Genomic DNA, 18,359 nt, shown 5'->3' on the forward strand with positions numbered 1-18,359 from the left:
GAAATTCATTGAATGATGGAGTAGGACAAAATGAAAGTCCCTTCTGTAGTACGGTTAACTCAGATGGTGAGAGGTTGTATGAGGAGATGTTATAGACCAATTGGTCCCTACCTGAGAGTGAGTTCTGACTCTGGAACTGACGTCTACTGGCTCCGGAACCCCTCCTTGTCGGCCTCTGTTGGACCGACCTCATTTTTGATCTAAAAAAGGGAAGGTATCAGGAGGATTAGAGTCATTATCAGAGCTAGAGGAGGCATTTGAATATCCACGTCTAAATTGGCGACGATCTCTCTGAATATTGTTGTCTCTCCATTTATAAACACTTTTCCGATGATAGTCCTCTGTGTCCTGTAGGAACTTCAAACGTTTTCTATCCTGTAATTGATTCCTGAATTCATCAATGGTTTTATAAATCTTTTGTTTTAGACTGTCAAACTTCTCAGTAGATAATGTGTCTCTAAGTTGTTGATGGGTGACCTCTATTTGCTTCTCCATTTCAGAAATCTCCTTTTGGAGATATTCAATAGTCAAAATCATGATGTCCATAGAACATTTATTAAGGATCCCCTCAAACTTTAAACAAAAATCCGGTTTTTCGGAGAACAGAGTCGGTCGTAAAGATACACGTAGCCCACGTGGTATGCGCTTAACCTTGTGGTACTCTGCCAAAGTTACATAATGTAATTCCAAGGCTGTTTTCTTCCTGAGTTCACGTTCCCAATCTCTTGTGCAAATTTCTTCAACCGTAGTGTGTAGAAACTCACCGGGAATTTTGGCACGAGAGATAATTTTATCTGCCTCTACTTGGCCATATGATAGAGTATTGAATGCCATAGTAAAAATCCTATGTGGTGCTGCCCTCTTAAAAAGTCAATAACAGAGAAGGACAAAAAAAGGCGCACTCTTATCAATAAACGAATGGTGCTCAGAGGAAGGAAAAATTTAAGCACAAAAGTATATACAACCTCTGGCACTCAAAAAAAATCACAATTTTCTTTGCTTTGAAATAATGGATTCTTTCACTACCGGTCATATTCATGAAATAACAGACATAATCTCCAATGTTTCGGCATATCCTGCCTTTTTCAAGGAAGTCTATAGTAAACAATAAATAATCATATGCCACTAAATCAATGTACAACATAACATACAATATGATATATCCAATTTGTGTTCTTCATATCTTGTGAAATACAATATGGTAGTGTAAACCCCTAGAATAAGATATCACCAAAGAGAGTGAAAAAGAACATTAACAACAAATAAAAAGTCCGGATTCACAGGTCCCAGTGCTATAGATAACATCATATAGATCAAGCAGAGGCCCCAAAAGACCAAGGAAAAAAAAGCAAGATTAGATATAGCCCATAAGGACTCATATTAAGTATACTATAAGCATATGTTCAGTGCTCAAAAATGGAAAAAAATGATCCGATCAAATAATATAAAAATAATATACCTGAATCCTGACAAAGCCATAAGATGCAATAATGGTATCTACCAAAGTGATGCTGGAATAAAAGCAATAGCCTAAGTCAGTGATCGGGTAATACAAATTATTATTGACCCTCTCCATATGCAACGTGTAGCTTGGAGCGGAAATGAAGTGGCGATTTTTTTCAGCACATGTGCCTCACATCACCGCTACAGGTCATCATATGCACACCGGTTCCATGTGGTTTCACGCGGATTCAGGTATTTTTTTCTGGAGCAGACCTACTATTGCTAGTTTGTATTACCTGATCACTGACTTAGGCTATTGCTTTTATTCCAGCATCACTTTGGTAGATACCATTATTGCATCTTATGGCTTTGTCAGGATTCAGGTATATTATTTTTATATTATTTGATCGGATCATTTTTTTTCATTTTTGAGCACGGATAAAGCAAAAAAAAAAAAAAAACGGGTCCATCGCATCAGTTTTTCACAATGTGCAACTGATCTGTTTTTAAAAAAATTAGCTGGATTGTTCCTGACGGCTAAAAACTGATGTGTGAAAGGGGCCTAATTCACTATTAGATCAGGCAGACTGTCTAGTACAACTTATAACTGATACGCGGTGCGTCAGCAGCAGTACAACTTATAGCTGATACAGCTGCTAATGGTACATACGCGGTGCGTCAGCAGCAGTACAACTTATAGCTGATACAGCTGCTAATGGTACATATGCGATGCGTCAGCAGTACAACTTATAACTGATACAGCTGCTAATGGTACATATGCGGTGCGTCAGCAGTACAACTTATAGCTGATACAGCTGCTAATGGTACATACGCGGTGCGTCAGCAGCAGTACAACTTATAGCTGATACAGCTGCTAATGGTACATATGCGATGCGTCAGCAGTACAACTTATAACTGATACAGCTGCTAATGGTACATATGCGGTGCGTCAGCAGTACAACTTATAGCTGATACAGCTGCTAATGGTACATACGCGGTGCGTCAGCAGTACAACTTATAGCTGATACAGCTGCTAATGGTACATATGCGGTGCGTCAGCAGTACAACTTATAGCTGATACAGCTGCTAATGGTACATATGCGGTGCGTCAGCAGTACAACTTATAGCTGATACAGCTGCTAATGGTGCTATGAGGGGTTGACTCACTCAGCTGCTTTCAGAAATAGACACAGGAACGCTTTCTAGATAACTCACCTGCTGGTTTATTATGAAACAGCATAAAGCATACCAGGGTTCAGTAAAGTAAACATGGCCTTTCTGCCATAATGGTAAAGCAAAAGATAAATCACAGCAAAGTCCTTATATCCGAGGGGTTCGCCTGCTCAAACCAGCATATATCTTCAGCTCCTCCTGGAGACAATCCAGACAAAAAAAAACCAGTTGCTGAACATTTAACTTCCCAGCCACACCGTTTAGGTGGAGAAATAGTGAGTAGATGTCCCGTCCATCTCTGACCTACTCACCAATAAGGCTATGTGCACACGTTGCGGAATTTGCTGCAGATCTGACTCTGCAGCTGTTTTCCATGTGTTGTACAGTACCATGTAAACGTATGGAAAACAAAATCCGCAGTTCACATGCTGCGAAAAAAAACGTGCGGAAGCGCAGCGGTTTACATTCCGCTGCATGTCAATTCTTTGTGCAGATTCCACAGCGGTTTACACCTGCTCCTCAATAAGAATCCGCAGGTGTAAAACCGCAGGTGGAATCCGCACAAAAACCGCGGGTAATCCGCAGTGTGGTTTACCTGCGATTTTGCAAAAACAGTGCGGATAAATCCGCACACCAATCCGCAATGTGGGCACATAGCCTAAAACTCAGTCTCTTCTCATGGCTACTATAATTACACATTTAGTAATTTTCATACCATCGCCATACCAAATAATTTTCTTCTCTTCCCAGGACACGTTTGGTTGAAAGTGAAGCCATGAATGAATCTCTGCGACGCAGTCTGTCAAGAGCTAGCTCACGCCCTGTACTTTCTGGACCTGCACCCCCTACACCTTCATTTGAGGCTCAGGTTAATGATGTTGTTCGGAGAGCAAAGGAGGAAGTACAAAGTATAATGAAGAAAGGAGGGTAAAATTTAGTACAGACTTGTGCTGTATTTCACCAAATACAATAAAAAGCATACTTTAAAGATACGTAAAAGATACGTAAAATTAAGCAGAAATTGATTACTTTTGGCTAAGGCCGGCGTCACACTAGCGAGTTTTACGGACGTATGAGAGGTGCAGAAAATACGGATTGCTCACGGTACAATGATTCTCTATGGCCCAGCTCCTATCTGCCGTATTTTACTGATCTGTATTATACGGTCTTCTACAGCCAGAGAAAATTGCAGCATGCTGCGTTTGTCAGCGTATTGCGCAAAAAAAAACGCCAATGAAAGTATATGGGGGCGAGAAATATATGGATTACACACCGACCAACAGTATGACTTGCGAGAAATACGCAACGGTGTTCTATAGAAAAGCCGGCAATTCAGTGCGTTGTACAGTAAAATCACACTGACAGGTTAGAATAGAATAGCTAAAATAAATGTCTACACATAGTATAGGGGTATATCTCTCTCTCTCTCTCTCTCTCTCTATATATATATATATATATATATATGTGTCAGTGAGACACATATATGTATATATATTAATATTTCATACAGCGCTAGATAGCAGAAAAGCCGGTAATTCAATTGCCGGCTTTTCCTATCTCCTTCTCAAACCCGACATGATATGAGGCATGGTTTACATACAGTAAACAATCTCATATCCCTTCTTTTCTAATATATAATTGCCTAGAATACTACTTCCTGCAATTTGTGCCAACTTCCTGTCCGGAGCTAATGTCCGGAGCTAATGTCCGGAGCTAATGTCCGGAGATAAGTGACGTCAACAGTGTCCAGTGTCTGATTGGTTGCCGCCTGCTGCGAGCGACCAATCAGCAACGTGCCGTACTGTGACACACTCCGCCCGCCATTTTGGTGTGATTTTTGAATTTTTACCTCACAGCAAGTTTCTACTGCGTGGAGGCGGGCCCAGTGACGTTGCTCTTCAAGCTCCTGCCGAATTTCGTCAAAAAAATGATAATACCATTTACCAAAACTATATATATTTAGTTGTGAAGTGGTTCAGTGACATTTTCACACCAATTTTGAACTTTTGTTTGGTGTTTTCTCCATATACTGCCCATTATTCACTGACTGTTATACTGAGAGACTGCCGTTTATTAACCTCTTCTTTGCCACATTGGGTATATTGCTCTATTATTTGCCACATAAGGACATTGTCCATTATTGCCCAGCAATTTCTTAAATAACAAGAATTGTCAAGAGCTGGTAAGTGCAGCCATTTTTTGTTCTTTCTTACTATTATTTATTAATTGTATTATTCTTACATTTGAATAAATAAAGTATATATGGATTCTAGACTCCCGATTCTTTAGAATCGGGCTGCCATCTAGTATTACATATTCCTCTTTAGTAATGTAAGAAGTGTCTTGATGTAAAATTTGGGGGCTCTAGCTATTAAATTAAAGGGTTAAATCGCGGAAAAAATTTGCGTGGGCTCCCGCGCAATTTTCTCCGCCAGAGTGGGAAAGCCAGTGACTGAGGGCAGATATTAATAGCCTGGAGAGGGTCCATCGTTATTGCCCCCCCCCCGGCTAAAAACATCTGCCCCCAGCCACCCCAGAAAAGGCACATCTGGAAGATGTGCCTATTCCGGCACTTGGCCTCTCTCTTCCCACTCCCATGTAGCAGTGGGATATGGGGTAATGAAGAGTTAATGTCACCTTGCTATTGTAAGGTGACATTAAGCCAGATTAATAATGGAGAGGCGCCAATTATGACACCTATCCATTATTAATCCAATAGTACAAAATGGTTAATAAAACACACACATTATTACAAAGTATTTTAATGAAATAAAGACACAGGTTGTTTTAATATTTTATTATACTCTTAATCCACCTGAAGACCCTTGTCACCTGGAACACAGTTAAAAAAAAAAAAACAACAATATTCCATACCTTCCGTCGTTCAGTCTTGTCCCACGCTGTAAATCCATCTGAAGGGGTTAAATCATTTTACACCCAGGAGCTCTGCTAATGCAGCTGTGCTCGTGGCTGTAAAAGCCCGGGGAATGAATGGAATGCAGGGGAATGACCTGTAGTTACCTCGAGTCGTGGTGATGCGCCCTCTGCTGGATGAACTCATATGAACTCGAGCGTGGGAAAATATTCTGAAAAGTTCACAGGCTCGAGTTCATATGAGGACATCCAGCAGAGGGCGCAAGGAGAAGGAGATAGGAAAAGCCGGCAATTGAATTACCGGCTTTTCTGCTATCTAGCGCTGTATGAAATATTAATATAAATACATTGACATATATATATATATATATATATATATATATATATATATGTTTTAACGAATATTTGAGACCATGGATCCATTGTATGTCCGTTTTGCAAACCTGCGAGAAAATCTCGCAGTACGGATGCCATACGGATTACATACGTAGGATGACATGCGCAAAATACGCTGACTCACCCTGCCTATGGATGACATACAGATCACTATTTTGGGAACATTTCTGCGTATTACGGCCGTAAAAAAACGGACCGTATTTTTTTACGCTGAGTGTGACGCCGCGGCCTAATAATGATTATTGTTAAAATACTGAACACAATAGGAACTGTGGAATGCATTAATCTACTTGTCTGAAGACCTGATCACCCATTATGGTTTACTAAATCAAGAAGAACAACTTAGCAATAAGCACAATAATCTAATAATTGTCAGGAGCAGTTCTGTACACTTTCTCTATATTTTCTATAGAACTCATGTTTGCTGTGACTTTTGTCATTATGCCCATTCATTTACAGTATAGGTGTGTGGCTACACACATTAGACTCATAGCAGAAGAACATGCTGATTTTGGATACACTTGTCGACCAACTAATGTGTATGGAGCCTCCCGACTCTTCTCAAATGGCAGATATCAGGGACGAGAAGGATCGTGTAGTTGGATTTCAACATGCCTGATTCTTTTGTCCTTGGGGTTGATATCTGCTGCTATAGACTGATAGTAGATAGCAGCATTCTAATTATAGTATTAAGCAGTAGACATCTTTGACAAGTAGTCATCTCTGTACAATATCTCTGAGTACACTTCATTCAGTCATCTATTCAGAATAATTATAACATTGAATGAATAAACTCAAGGTAATTTGTAAAGAACATAAACATTCTCTGCTCATTTTCTTTCCAATCCAAGCAAAGCCTCATATTCAAATAAAATGTTTACTTTTGCAATCATATTATTGCCATCATGTCTGATATTGTTTATACAAAAAAATGTTTTTATTATTATTGCACCCCAATCCCTTACCCTTTCTGGACATGTCACATAGCAGTACGTCATATACGTATGAGCCCACACCATTGCCAGGAGAATGTAAGCTATGGCACATACCCAGTATCTTGATTTAACAGCAGCAGCCAGAGCTTTCTCTGATCACTGCTGTTTAAAGAGACACAATCATGAAAAATTACCCACGCCTTTTTATTTTAATATATTACTAGTAAAAAAAATCAACTAAATTCTAAATATAAGTTATTAAAAATCAGCAAGGAAAGTGCTTTTATTAATATGGGATGAATAACAGTAAAAAGTCACCGCCATTTTCTGACAAACCTAGTGGCGCTATGTCGCTCCACAGCACAGAAGTGAAGTATGAGTTCTGAGCAGCTTGGTTTTGCTGCTCACAAAAGATACAATTTTCAGTGTTTGTGGAGTGAGTTTGCACTGGTCCTGGGGACATACTGCTGCTTTATTAGAAGACTTTTCCATTCCTGTCTGTAGCTTCACTCAGTGGCGTAACTATAGTCCAATGGGCCCTGTGCAAGATTTGGACCTGGGCCCCCCCACAGGTTGGCCAGATTTATGGGCCCTCATAGCGATCTAAATCCTATAAGGACATACAAGTTACATTTCCTCCCCCCATTATGTAGTAATGTCTCCCGTCTTGGGCTCTTTCCTGGTGTATATGTTCCCCATACTGGGCACATTCTAGTATATATGTCCCTCATCCTCGTATATATAGATATGTCTTTCTTCCTGGCATATACTGTATGTCCCTCATCTTGGCCCAATCCTGGTAAATACACATGACCTCCAGCCTGAGAAATATGTCCCTCACCCTTACTGGCCTCTTCCGAGTATATATCACCCATCTTGGTATATATATCCCTTATCCTTGGCTCCATCCTGGCATATATGTCCCCTATCCTGGGCCCCATCTTGGTTTATACATCCCTTTTCCTTGGCCCCATCCTGGTAAATATATATATATCCTATCCTGGTATATATTTCCCTTATCCTGGTATATATATCCCCCATCCTGGTGCATATGTTCCCCATACTGGCATATATATATATCCCCCATCCTGGTATATACGTCTCCCATTCTACCTCTGTTCTTAAATAGCAGAAAAAATGATTTTACTCACCTTCCCCCCTTCCCTCACCGTTCAGCCAGCAGCTGACTTCAGCGTGCAAGTGACGGGAGTGCGTGATGTCACTGCCATAAGCCCCCAGTCATGTGCACACTGACGTCGTCTGCTGTTGAAGCTTGCACTGGTGTCAGTGGGCACTCATCTACACGGCCCAGTTGTGGTTGTGACCTCTGCGACCGCAATCGCTATTCCCCTGGCTTCACTATCCATCAATGTCACAGTGGAAACAATCTGACCAGAGCAAAGAACAGTGTAGGGCCTCATTCGCATGTCAGTTTTTTTCACATATGAGAAAAACTGACAAAGTTTAATCAGTAATTTTCATCAGAATTTCGTCCAAGTTTAATCAGAGTTTAGTCCAAGCGTCATCAGTTTTTCTCGTACGTGAAAAAAAAAAGGTTTTTTTTACCTTCTCCTATCTAACATGCGCACTCAGATGTCAGTAAACAAGTGAACACACACATATAGTTATATTTTTTTAATTAAACTACACTTTTGGTGATAGATTTTTAGGAAATCTTTAAATGTATTGTCAGTCACTGACAGCGATAAACAAAACAAAGTGAAAAAAATTGGGTTAATCTTTAATAGACCTGCTGCTGGGAAATAATTAAAATACGGTAGTAATGGTAGTTGTGAATATCTGAGGTTGTGGCTTGTAATAATCCCCTAGGCAGGGGATTAACAATGCAACTATTTTTTATTCCTTATATCCATGGTCTCACAGCAATTCCGGGTAGATGGTCACAATGCAATGTCCCATGTCCACAAGATCCCATCCTGGGGCCGATAATTCCATTGGCCCCGTACCAGGCGATACCCACGGCCTCCCAACTTTTGATCATGCTCCATACCAGGACCGTAGCACATGTCTCCCGCACTAGCTGGCAACAACAGTCGTTAAGATAGTTACTCCCATCCAGACAATAGAAATCATGGCCGTAGCAAGTGTATTAAGCTCTATCCAGCAACAACAATCCTTAAAGATAGTTCCTCACATCCAGACGATAGATATCAGGACCGTAGCACATGACTCCCGCTCTAGCTGGCAATAGTCCTTAAGATAGTTCCTCACATCCAGACCATAGATATCATGATTGTAGAACATATATCAAGCTCCAGCCAGCAACAACAGTCCATAAGATAGTTCCTCACATCCAGACATTAGATATCAGATGTATCAAGCTCCAACTGGCAACCACATATGGTACAGTTCCAACTGAGGTTCTCCAAACATCTTCGTTGGTTCAGTGATGGGTATAGTAGCAGACCTATGCAGACCTATATTCCACCAAATGAAGCCATGGTTCCTTGGACTGTTTCTGAAGAGGATTTCAGAGAGAGACACAGACTTTTTATATCCACAGCACCCATTCAGGACATTCTTCCACAGGATTGGACGAAGGTGATTCTTCATTTTTTGATTGTTCAAATAATCTGCATATTTATCCTAAGTGGTGTAGGTTAGTAAGCTGCAGTGGGCTGATGCAATATGTAATCATCATGCATTCACAAATTACCTTACAACAAGAGTCAACGTACAGTCTCATGAAACAATGGCTCAATTGAGGCTTCTGAGACACTATCAAGAGTAATGGAATGAATGCTTTTACCTTTATTCTATTTTTTTGGTTAGATATCACATGGAAGATGACATAGGAAAAATTGTACAGAAATAGCTAGGGTTTGTGTGCTAGGGCTGTTTTTTAAATTCGGAAAATTCTGCTTTGGTATTTGTTTGCATTGCTCAGGATATAATTAATGCTGCATTATGTTATTTGTTTACTGCTGCTGTGGAGGTATCCTGTGCTGCGGTGCGGAGGTATGATGTGCTGCGATGCAGAGGTATAATGTGCTGTGCTGTGGAGGTATGCTGTGCCTTATTGTGGAGGTATGCTGTGCAGCGCTGTGGAGGTATGCTGTGCTGTGGAGGTATGCTGTGTTGCGCTGCCGAAGTATGCTGTGCTGCGCTGTGGAGGTATGATGTTCTGCACTGTGGGGGTATGCTGTGATGTGGGGTATGCCGTGCTTTGCTGTGGAGGTATGCTGCGCTGTGCAGGTATGCTGTACTGTGCTGTGGAGGTAGGCTGTGCTGCACTGGAAATATGCTGTGCGGTGGAGGTATGATGTGCTGAACTATGGAGGTATGATGTGCTGCGCTGTGGAGGTATGCTGTGCTGCCCTGGATGTATTGCTGTGCTGTGCTGTGGAGGTATGATGTGCTGCACTGTGGAGGTATGCTGTGCTGCGCTGTGGAGATATGATGTGCTGCACTGTGAAAGTATGCTGTGCTGCACTGTGGAGGTATGCTGTGCTGCACTGTGGAGGTATGATGTGCTGCACTGTGGAGGTATACTGTACTGCTGTCAGGCTGCTGCAGTGCAGTACAACACAACCTCCACCAGGGGGAGCTTGAGAGGAAAGTGAGAGTGCACACAGGACAGCAGAACAGAAGCCACCAAGTGGCGAGAGAGTGGTCAGACAAGCTGAGTCAAAAGCACGAGATAGCACGACAGTATAATAGGATTAGACAGACGGATAGTCAGGACGTAGCAAGAGATCAGTAAACCAGAATGGTCAATATACGGTACAATAGAGACAAACAGTAACAAAGTCAATAGCCAAGCCAGGAGGTCAGAACTGGAGAATCAAGCAGATAGACAGAGAAATGCTGGGAAAAGGGCAAACAGAGGGAGTTAGCAGACACAGGAAAAGTCAGGGTTCACAGCAGGGCAAATCAAGAGCTACCAGCAGGGTCAGGTTCACACGCCGAAGGCAGAACTATAGTTGACACTGCCAGCAAGATTCATGGGAGGTAAATAGCAAACCTGAACCCAGAATGAGGCAGAGCAAAGTTAACCCTTGACATGATCCGTCCCAAAAAGGTCAGACACTAATAAACCCTGGAATGGATCATAACAACTGCACTGTGGAGGTATGCTGTGCTGCACTGGAAGTATGCTGTGTGGTGGAGGTATTATGTGCTGCATTGTTGAGGTATGCTGTGCTGCACTGTGGAGGTATGATGTGCTGTGCTGTGGAGGTATGCTGAGCTGCACCTGATGCATGCTGTGCTGTGCTGTGGAGGTATGATGTGCTGCACTGTGGAGGTATGCTATGCTGTGCTGTGGAGGTATGCTGAGCTGCACTGGATGCATGCTGTGCTGCGCTGTGGAGGTATGATGTGCTGCACAGTGAAGGTATGCTGTGCTGCACAGTGGAGGTATGTTGTGCTGCACTGTGGAGGTATACTGTGCTGCACTGTGGAGGTATGCTGTGTTGCACTGGAAATATGCTGTGTGGTGGAGGTATGATGTGCTGCACTATTGGGGTATGAAGTGCTGCACTGTGGAGGTATGGTGTGCTGCACTGTGGAGGTATGCTGTGCTGCACTGGGAGTATGCTGTGCTGCACTGTTGAGGTATGCTGTGCTGCACTGTGGAGGTATGCTGTGGAGGTATGATGTGCTGCATTGTGGAGGTATGCTGTGCTGCACTGTGAAGGTGTGCTGTGCTGTGGAGGTATGCTGTGCTGCACTGGAAGTATGCTGTGCTGCGCTATGGAGGTATGATGTGCTGCACTGTTGAGGTATGCTGTGGAGGTATGATGTGCTTCACTGTGGAGGTATGCTGTGCTGCGCTGTGGAGGTATGCTGTGCTGCACTGGAAGTATGCTGTGCTACACTGTGGAGGTATGCTGTGCTGCACTGGAAGTATGCTGTGCTGCAATATGGAGGTATGATGTGCTGCACTGTTGAGGTATGCTGTGCTGCACTGTGGACGTATGATGTGCTGTGGAGGTATAATGTGCTGCACTGTGGAGGTATGCTGTGCGGCACTGTGGAGGTATGCTGTGCTGCACTGGAAGTATGCTGTGCTACACTGTGGAGGTATGCTGTGCTGTGTAGGTATGATGTGCTGCACTGTGGAGGTATGCTGTGTGCACTGGATGCATGCTGTGCTGCGCTGTGGAGGTATGATGTGCTGCACTGTGAAGGTATGCTGTGCTGCACTGTGGAGGTATGCTGTGCTGCGCTGTGGAGGTATGATGTGCTGCACTGTGGAGGTATACTGTACTTCGCTGTGAAGGTATGCTGTGCTGCACTGGAAGTATGCTGTGCGGTGGAGGTATGATGTGCTGCACTATTGGGGTATGCTGTGCTGCACTGTGGAGGTATGCTGTGCGGTGAAGGTATGATGTGCTGCACTGTTGGGGCATGCTGTACTGCACTGTGGAGGTATGCTGTGCTGTGAAGGTATGATGTGCTGCACTGCGGAGGTATGCTGTGCTGCGCTGTGGAGGTATGCTGTGCTGCACTGTGGAGGTATGCTCTGCTGTGGAGGTATGATGTGCTGCACTGTGGAGGTATGCTGTGCGGCACTGGAAATATGCTGTGCTGCGCTATGGAGGTATGATGTGCTGCACTGTTGAGGTATGCTGTGCTGCACTGTGGACGTATGATGTGCTGTGGAGGTATGATGTGCTGCACTGTGGAGGTATGCTGTGCGGCGCTGTGGAGGTATCTTGTGCTGCACTGGAAGTATGCTGTGCTACACTGTGGAGGTATGCTGTGCTGTGTAGGTATGATGTGCTGCACTGTGGAGGTACAGTCATGGCCAAAAGTATTAACACCCCTGCAATTCTGTCAGATAATACTCAGTTTCTTCCTGAAAATAATTGCAATCACAAATTCTTTGGTATTATTATCTTCATTTAATTTGTCTTAAATGAAAAAACACAAAAGAGAATGAAGCAAAAAGCAAAACATTGATCATTTCACACAAAACTCCAAAAATGGGCCAGACAAAAGTATTGGCACCCTCAGCCTAATACTTGGTTGCACAACCTTTAGCCAAAATAACTGCGACCAACCGCTTTCGGTAACCATCAATGAGTTTCTTACAATGCTCTGCTGGAATTTTAGACCATTCTTCTTTTGGCAAACTGCTCCAGGTTCCTGATATTTGAAGGGGGCCTTCTCCAAACTGCCATTTTTAGATATCTCCACAGGTGTTCTATGGGATTCAGGTCTGGACTCATTGCTGGCCACCTTAGAAGTCTCCAGTGCTTTCTCTCAAACCATTTTCTAGTGCTTTTTGAAGTGTGTTTTGGGTCATTGTCCTGCTGGAAGACCCATGACCTCTGAGGGAGACCCAGCTTTCTCACACTGGGCCCTACATTATGCTGCAAAATTTGTTGGTAGTCTTCAGACTTCATAATGCCATGCACACGGTCAAGCAGTCCAGTGCCAGAGGCAGCAAAGCAACCCTAATACATCAGGGAACCTCTGCCATGTTTGACTGTAGGGACCGTGTTCTTTTCTTTGAATGCCTCTTTTTTTCTCCTGTAAACTCTATGTTGATGCCTTTGCCCAAAAAGCTCTACTTTTGTCTCATCTGACCAGAGAATATTCTTCCAAAACCTTTTTCAGGTAAGTTTTGGCAAACTCCAGCCTGGCTTTTTTATGTCTCGAGGTAAGAAGTGGGGTCTTCCTGGGTCTCCTACCATACAGTCCCTTTTCTTTCAGAAGCTGACGGATAGTACGGATTGACACTGTTGTACCCTCGGACTGCAGGGCAGCTTGAACTTGTTTGGATGTTAGTCTAGGTTCTTTATCCAACATCCGCACAATCTTGGGTTGAAATCTCTTGTCAATTTTTCTTTTCCGTCCACATCTAGGGAGGTTAGCCACAGTGCCATGGGCTTTAAACTTCTTGATGACACTGCGCACGGTAAACACAGGAACATTCAGGTCTTTGAAGATGGACTTGTAGCCTTGAGATTGCTCATGCTTCCTCACAATTTGGTTTCTCAAGTCCTCAGACAGTTCTTTGGTCTTCTTTCTTTTCTCCATGCTCAATGTGGTACACACAAGGACACAGGACAGAGGTTGAGTCAACTTTAATCAATGTCAACTGGCTGCAAGTGTGACTTAGTTATTGCCAACACCTGATAGGTGCCACAGGTAAGTTACAGGTGCTGGTAATTACACAAATTAGAGAAGCATCACATGATTTTTCGAATGGTGCCAATACTTTTGTCTACCCCCTTTTTTATGTTTGGTGTGGAATTATATCCAATTTGGCTTTAGGACAATTCTTTTTGTGTTTTTTCATTTAAGACAAATTAAATGAAGATAATAATACCAAAGAATTTGTGTTTGCAATCATTTTCAGGAAGAAACTGAGTATTATCTGACAGAATTGCAGGGGTGTTAATACTTTTGGCCATGACTGTATGCTGTGTGCACTGGATGCATGCTGTGCTGCGCTGTGGAGGTATGATGTGCTGCAGTGTGAAGGTATGCTGTGCTGCACTGTGGAGGTATGCTGTGCTGCGCCTGTGGAGGTATGATGTGCTGCACTGTGGAGGTATACTGTACTGCGCTGTGAAGGTATGCTGTGCTGCACTGGAAGTATGCTGTGCGGTGGAGGTATGATGTGCTGCACTATTGGGGTATGCTGTGCTGCACTGTGGAGGTATGCTGTGCTGTGAAGGTATGATGTGCTGCACTGTGGAGGTATGCTGTGCTGCGCTGTGGAGGTATGCTGTGCAGCACTGTGGAGGTATGCTCTGCTGTGGAGGTATGATGTGTTGCACTGTGAAGGTATGCTGCGCTGTACTGTGGAGGTATGCTGTGCTGTGCTGTGGAGGTATGATGTGCTGCACTGTGGAGGTATACTGCACTGCGCTGTGGAGGTATGCTGTGCTGCACTGGAAGTATGCTGTGCTGCACTGGAAGTATGCTGTGCGGTGAAGGTATGATGTGCTGCACTGTTGGGGTATGCTGTGCTGCACTGTGGAGGTATGCTCTGCTGTGGAGGTATGCTGTGCTGCACTGTGGAGGTATGCTGTGCTGCACTGTGGAGGTATGCTGTGCGGCACTGGAAGTATGCTGTGCTGCGCTTTGGAGGTATGATGTGCTGCACTGTGAAGGTATGATGTGCTGCGCTGTGGAGGTATGATGTGCTGCACTGTGGAGGTATGCTATGCTACGCCGTAGTTTTGCTTTGCGTTGCTGGGAGGTATTTTGCCCACCACGATGATATTTGCTTGGGTACTCCTGGGGAGTTGTTTCGTGCTTGCATCATGGTATTGGCACAATTGGTGAGTTTTTTTGTGCTGCACTATTTTATTGGGCCCTTCTAGAGAGTTACTTTATGCAGTGCTGTGGTACTTTATGCTCTTGGCTGGGTATTTTGTGCTGCACTGTGGCATTTGTTTGGTACTGCTGGGCAGATATTTGGTGCTTTACTGTGGTATTTAGCATTGCTGGGGCAGAATGTTGACCTGCACTGTAGTGCCGCAGTATGGCTTTACTGGAAATGTATTTTGTGTTGCACTGTAGTGTTTTTTGGCAATTCTGGGGAGATATTTGGTGCTGCAATATGGTTTTTGTTTGGTAATACTTGTCAGGATTTCTTTAGTATTGCACAGGTGATGGAATTATTATCACTGCATCAGAAACTGCCAGAAGCTCTCATCTGTGCAATACTAAGAGGGGAAATGGCAAAAGCCCACAGGAAAGGTCACAGCTGCAGCCTGGCTTAGTGTGTTCTCCTGAGACAGCGGTGTCTCAGCTAAATACTGTGAGGACTCTGCAGTTGCGGCTTCTGTTCCTGCTATTGGAGTGCAGGAGAGTTGCAGCACTGAAGAGGTTGACCCAAGTGTAACACAGATGATGCACTGTGCTGCTGATCTCCTGTGCTCGGCTAGCCGGCGCTGCTATTCTCCTGCGACTAAAGAATTATCTGTGTTTATGTGATAGAAATCTCGTCTCAGGAGAACTCGCTGAGCCAGTTAGCAGCTCTGACCCTCTCTTTGAGCATGCACTTTTTTTTCCCTATATGACGTTCCAGAATTTTGATTGGCCAGTGTCATAGAAGAGAAAAAGTGAATGCCGATTGAGACGTTCTGTTGTATATATCTACTTGGTTGAAGGGTGCTTTGCGCATTGGACATGTTTATTACTAGTGTGCATAAATTTGGAATGGGGGGCATAAAAAAGTATATAATTGGAGGAGGTGCACAGTTTATATTTCAAAATCCAGTGACAGGTACTCTCTAACCTGGCTTAACAGCTGCTAAGATTGACACATGACATAACATTATAAACATATGGGCCTATTCATGAAACAATTTTTCAGCAGAATTCTATCATAAAACTGTTAAAATATTTGCAAAATTTTTGCACCAGTTATAGTTCTGCAAAAAAATTAGCGATTTTGGCAATTTTTTGCCAGTTCAGCCAAATTTTTAAAACAGCGGTGAAGTGGGCAACAGTTGAGCACAATTGACAAATTCCTCATAAATTTTCTCTAGTCCCTGGCCAGAGTACATTTCTTGCAGTGTTGCACGCCTCTTAATGAATTTGCCGAACCTTACTCTACTTCACGGTACATCAAGAGTCTTTGCAGTCATGGCAACCCTTCCTAATTCACATGAGTACTGCTGCCACTTACTGGCCTTAGCAATGACAGTGACATGTAGTTCACATCCTCTAATAATAACTATATGACCCTGCCCTACAGCCAAAAAGTGAGATGCAGAAAACAGGAAATGCCAATTGTCTCCATTCTCTTACTAACAGATTTTTTTTACTACCTACTGTTTTTTATTTTTATCACAGCTCTGAAGTAAAGAATATTAAAAAAAGAGAGAAACGTCACTATGAAAACAGTGAAGAAACAGATGAAAATGAAGGAGAAGCGGTAAGAGAGGTGTGAAATACTGAAACATTTTATTTTTGTACATCATATAAAGAGGTTGTGTGTTAAAAATACAGCAAAACTTATCAGTTATATACCCAGCCATTCTGATGCCAGTGCTCTGGTAATCCGTGGCAGACTTTGCACTGTACTACATCCACGTGATCAGGGCAGCCAAGTAGTGGCCTCAGCAGGAACGTGCCGTATGTTCAAAAATCAATGTTGAGTGGACAGTTGCAGCAGTCGCATGATGTGCAGCACATCTACCATGCAAGAAAATAAAAACCAAATCTGACTGCATGCAATTCTTTAAAATTCTGGACACAATTGGACATGTAGGCAGTCACATTTTTACTACTGACATCTTCCTGAATCAAAGATAAAGAATAAATAAACCAGTGGCGCTAGCGTGGCTATTTTTTATTATATTTGCGCTTGGATAAGTCCCTTACTGCTACTGGTAATTTAATGAGGAATAATTAGCTGCTGAGTCAAGGGTGGGGAACCTTGACATCCAATAATGGTAGTGTGGCAATATAGCATTAGCTGACAGCATAGGTTTAGAACATGCCCTGCTGGTATCCTACGTGGCAGATGAATAATCTGGAGTGCCGTTTGGATCAATAAGGGCACTTAAGTTTAAGATAGAAATACCTGTTACACGGCGGTGCTGTTCAGATCACTGATGTCTTTGGTGCCGCCATAGAATCCTTCCGTGCTGAAAAGTCGGCACTTGTGTGTTAAGTTGGAAGACTCCGGGCCCTGCCTCGGCCGGTGGCACGCATCCCTCAGGAGTCTTCACCCGTGTGAAGCGGGAGCAAGAAGCCACTAAGAAAGAAGCCGATAGGTACACTGTAGGTACAGAACCTTTCGTGACGTCACGGTCACGTGATTGCTCACGTGAATGGCTACAAAAAGCGGAATGGACCAATAATCCTATGCGTTTTGGAATTCACGGATTCCTTCGTCACGCTTCTTTCTTAGCGACATCTTACTCCCGCTTCAAGGAAACATTTTGACCCAGTCCCTGGTCTTATTCACATAGTCGCTCTTAGTACATGAAGCGTGTCTCTAGAAAGGTTGAGCTCCTGAACCTCTAATTGTGCATGCATATATCATATTGATAACCTACTGAAAATAGTCAGTGTGTTTGAAACTTACATTTTCTCCAAAATCTTATTTGAATATAACACATCTATATTTATAATTGTCTAAGTGTCTGTTTGTCTGTAACCGAAATCCCACGTTGCTGATTGGTCTTGCCTGGCCGGCCTTGACCAGTCAGCATCCATAACTAAACTACATACATATACTAGAAAGAAAATAGAATGAAGGACAGTCTGTGAGGGAGAGAATAACATGGAGGACAGTCTGTGAGGGAGAGAATAACATGGAGGATAGTGTGTGAGGGAGAGAATAACATGGAGGACAGTCTGTGAGGGAGAGCATAACATGGAGGACAGTCTGTGAGGGTGAGAATAACATGGAGGGCAGTCTGTGAGGGAGAGAATAACATGGAGGACAGTCTGTGAGGGAGAGAATAACATGGAGGATAGTGTGTGAGGGAGAGAATAACTTGGATGACAGTCTGTGAGGGAGAGAATAACATGGAGGACAGTCTGTGAGGGAGAGAATAACATGGAGAACAGTGTGTGAGGGAGAGAATAACATGG

The 18,359-nt window shown here is 43.2% G+C and overlaps 1 protein-coding gene across 3 annotated transcripts in view; it reads left to right on the forward strand.

Annotated features, from left to right (window-relative positions):
• KIF21B (kinesin family member 21B) overlaps positions 1-18,359 on the forward strand; it is a 764,016-nt gene that overhangs the window by 203,801 nt on the left and 541,856 nt on the right. For 2 of the 3 annotated variants that reach the window (XM_069756482.1, XM_069756483.1), the window contains exons 11-12: positions 3,367-3,543; positions 16,608-16,689. In XM_069756482.1, the coding sequence (XP_069612583.1) occupies positions 3,367-3,543; positions 16,608-16,689 (259 nt within the window). Of the gene's footprint in view, positions 1-3,366; positions 3,544-16,607; positions 16,699-18,359 lie in introns of all 3 variants that reach the window. The other variant, XM_069756481.1, reaches the window with a different exon arrangement.

Source organism: Ranitomeya imitator, chromosome 3 (assembly GCF_032444005.1).
Source record: "Ranitomeya imitator isolate aRanImi1 chromosome 3, aRanImi1.pri, whole genome shotgun sequence".
NCBI classification, from domain to species: domain Eukaryota; kingdom Metazoa; phylum Chordata; class Amphibia; order Anura; family Dendrobatidae; genus Ranitomeya; species Ranitomeya imitator.